This window comes from Solanum verrucosum, unplaced genomic scaffold (genome assembly GCF_900185275.1).
Source record: "Solanum verrucosum unplaced genomic scaffold, falcon-dt-bn FXZP01000119.1, whole genome shotgun sequence".
Classification (NCBI taxonomy): Eukaryota; Viridiplantae; Streptophyta; class Magnoliopsida; order Solanales; family Solanaceae; genus Solanum; species Solanum verrucosum.
The window spans coordinates 248,058-251,425 of NW_026019935.1; the positions used below are offsets into that span (position 1 = coordinate 248,058).

The 3,368-nt window shown below is 30.8% G+C and overlaps 1 protein-coding gene across 1 annotated transcript; it reads left to right on the forward strand.

Moving 5' to 3' along the window:
- Positions 1–446: 446 nt before the first annotated feature.
- On the forward strand, positions 447–3,066 carry LOC125835290 (probable O-methyltransferase 3). Its single transcript, XM_049514418.1, has 2 exons — positions 447–1,302; positions 2,559–3,066. The coding sequence occupies exons 1-2, from the start codon at positions 490–492 to the stop codon at positions 2,859–2,861; spliced, it is 1,116 nt and encodes a 371-aa protein (XP_049370375.1). The 5' UTR covers positions 447–489; the 3' UTR covers positions 2,862–3,066.
- The last annotated feature ends 302 nt before the right edge of the window (positions 3,067–3,368 follow it).

Genomic DNA, 3,368 nt, shown 5'->3' on the forward strand with positions numbered 1-3,368 from the left:
GTTTATTAAATTTTTTATTTGTACATCTTCAGATCTTCTATTTCGAACACAGCAAACAACACTTTTTACCTTTCAATATAAAAATTTTCAGCAAAAATTCGATTATATTAGGAGCTCAATGTGGATATATATCAATCACGGATAGAAAGGAAAAACAAACTCATTAACAAGATGATTTATAACTCCATATCTATAAAAAAAAAATCAAAAAAAATATTCTTAAACTTCGTGTCAATCGAACCTGGTATAAAATAATCCAAAGTACCCCTTGCTTGGACTTTCAAATAGTAATAATTTTACAAAGCACCATCGTGTATCTCATGATAACATGACTATCCCAATATTTATTTATTTCTTTCTGTCTACAATTAATTGTTCCATACTTCACTCTATATAAATTGATCAAAGTCTATAGAGAAACTGCATATCAATCAAAAAGAAAAAAAAAAAGTGAATATTATTCTACAAAGTTATAACAATTTTATTAAAATGGTTGTGCCAATTGTAGGTGAGCATGAGACTGATATTCTTCATGCTCAAACTCACATATGGAACCATATTTTTAGTTTCATAAATTCCATGTCACTCAAATCAGCTATTCAATTAAACATCCCAGACATAATCCACAAACATGGCAAACCTATGACACTTGATGAATTAGCTAATGCCCTATCAATCAACAAGTCCAAGATCACTCACCTTCGACGTCTCATGCGAATTTTAATCCACTCAGGATTTTTCCTGAAGTCCGCTATGATCCCCTTAGAAAATGGATCATCGGGATCAGGATCAGGATCAGGATCAGGAGAAGGAGAGGGCTATGTCCTGGCCCCTCCAGCTCGTCTTTTATTGAAAGACGAGCCATTAACAGTTACACCTTTTTTACTAGCAATGTTGGATCCAATTTTAGTTAAGCCATGGCATCATGTAAGTGAGTGGTTTAGTAGTGATGAACCAACACCTTTTGAGGTTGCACATGGGAGAACATTTTGGGATTATGCTGGACATGAACAAAGGTTAAATCATTTTTTTAATGATGCAATGGCTAGTGATGCTAAGTTGGTTATGAGTGTTGTAGTGAAATATTCTAAAGATGTTTTTGAAGGATTAAATTCTATTGTTGATGTTGGTGGTGGTACTGGGACTGTGGCTAAAACAATTGCTAAAAATTTTCCTAATTTGCAATGTACTGTGTTTGATTTACCTCATGTGGTTGAAGGACTTGATGGAAGTGACAACTTGTCATATGTTGGTGGAGATTTCTTTGTGTCCATTCCTCCTGCTGATGCTCTTCTACTCAAGGTAATTTGACTACTTTTTTCCGATTTAAGTTATATATATCGGTGAAACAGTCAAATTTCTTTATAATACTATACTGTTGTTTAGATAGTTTTGGCTGCTATATAGAGCTTACAATATAACATAACAAGAAAAAATGGTTTTACAAGAAAAAGATCTCTTTATAACGGCACCATTGTTCGGATTGTTAATTTTTTATTGTTCTAGTGAAATGTTATTATTAAAGAGAACATACAATATAACGTAACGTGAAAAATTGGTTTTACAGAAAAAAATCTATTTATAACGGCACAACACCATTGTCGGGATTGTTAATTTTGAATGTTATAGTGTGAAAAATCAGTTTCATAGAAGAAGATCACTTTATAATGATATCATTATTCATATTGTTTTTTTACTAGTATAGTAAAATGTTATTATAGAGAACATATAATATAATATAAGATAGTAGGAAAGATCAATTCCACAGGAAAATATCTCTTTATAATGATGCTATTGTTATAACTATACAATAATAATATCAATGATTAACATACTGGTTAAACTACACTAATAATTATGCAAAAGAATCTTTGAACCTAGGTACTATTTTTGTGCCAAATATTACTTTAGTTGAAAAGTTGAGTCATCCTTCTATTGACGAGAGGGATTTGTTCGGATTGTAAGCACCCCTCATTTTCAATTCGAAGGTTGCAAGTTCAAGTCATCAAGGGAGCAAAAGGGATGGAAGACCTAGGGAGGGTTAAATTTTTTTTTTTTTTTAAAAAAGTCATCCTTCTATTATTTTCTTTTAAAATAAGAGATTAAAGAATGAGTAAGTCTACATCATGTATCAATCACAATATTCTTTTTTATATAAATAAAGTCATTTCTTCTTATGTCTTACGCATACTGACAATAGTACATATCATATATTCTTTAAAAATATTTCTCATTGAGATGAAGTATAGTCATTTGAAATTCAAAATTCATCAATTCGATTAATTCAAATTCATATCATATCATGTAAGATCCAATTAAAAGGAAGACACTTCTTATTAAGGGGTTTCTTCACTCAAGCTCTTAATACTTAGTGTGACCCTTCAATGAAAGCGTATATATATGCTCAAATATATATGAGCTTTTTTAACGAAATTTCTATCTTTGTTGTATATTTGAAACTCTAGTTAAGTATTAAGAATCTCATCGATTTGTCCTGACTAGCATTTTTACCAGTATAATCTTGAATACTAACTTTTTGTGATATGAATTATTTGCAGTGGATATTACATGATTGGAGTGACGAAGAAAGTGTGAAAATATTGAAGAAATGCAAAGAAGCAATACCAAGCAAGGAAAAAGGTGGAAAAGTGATCATTATTGACATGATGGTTGATAATAAAATTGGAGATGATGAATCAATTGAAACTCAAATTTTCTTTGATATGTTAATGATGGTTTTAGTTACTGGAAGAGAAAGATCTGAAAGAGGATGGGCTAAAATCTTCTTTGAGGCTGGATTTAGTGACTATAAAGTTACTCCAATTCTTGGATTAAGGTCACTAATTGAGGTTTATCCTTAATTAATTTGAGTTTATGCTAAATAATTGATCCTCGTGAGTGTGCATTTATTTTATCATGGTGTGTCATGTAATTGTTGGTATAAATAATGAGGGTTATGTGTTGATTGATGTACTTTTTTATTTTCTTTAATGGAAATTGAACTACTACTTTGATAGATGAATCTTGATTTCTTTAATTTCTTATATATTGCTTGCTTCTTTTTTAAGATACAATAACTGAGACATATTTTTTTTATTGAGATTGATGTGCATAATTAAAAGATGTTGAAGAGAAATATATTTAATCGATGAGGGATGAAATTTCTGAACTTTTTATAAGATTCGAACAATCTTTCTTCATTTGAGCTAATTTTTAGAGTGTGAGTTGGATCCAAAATTCAATTTGACTTAGTATTGGAATCAGACTCATTTGATGTGGCCACTTAAGCGATTGAGGGGTGGGGGGAGGAAATACACCGGATCATGAAGTGCAGAAAATGGTCTGGACGCGAGGAGAGTGTTGAAGAA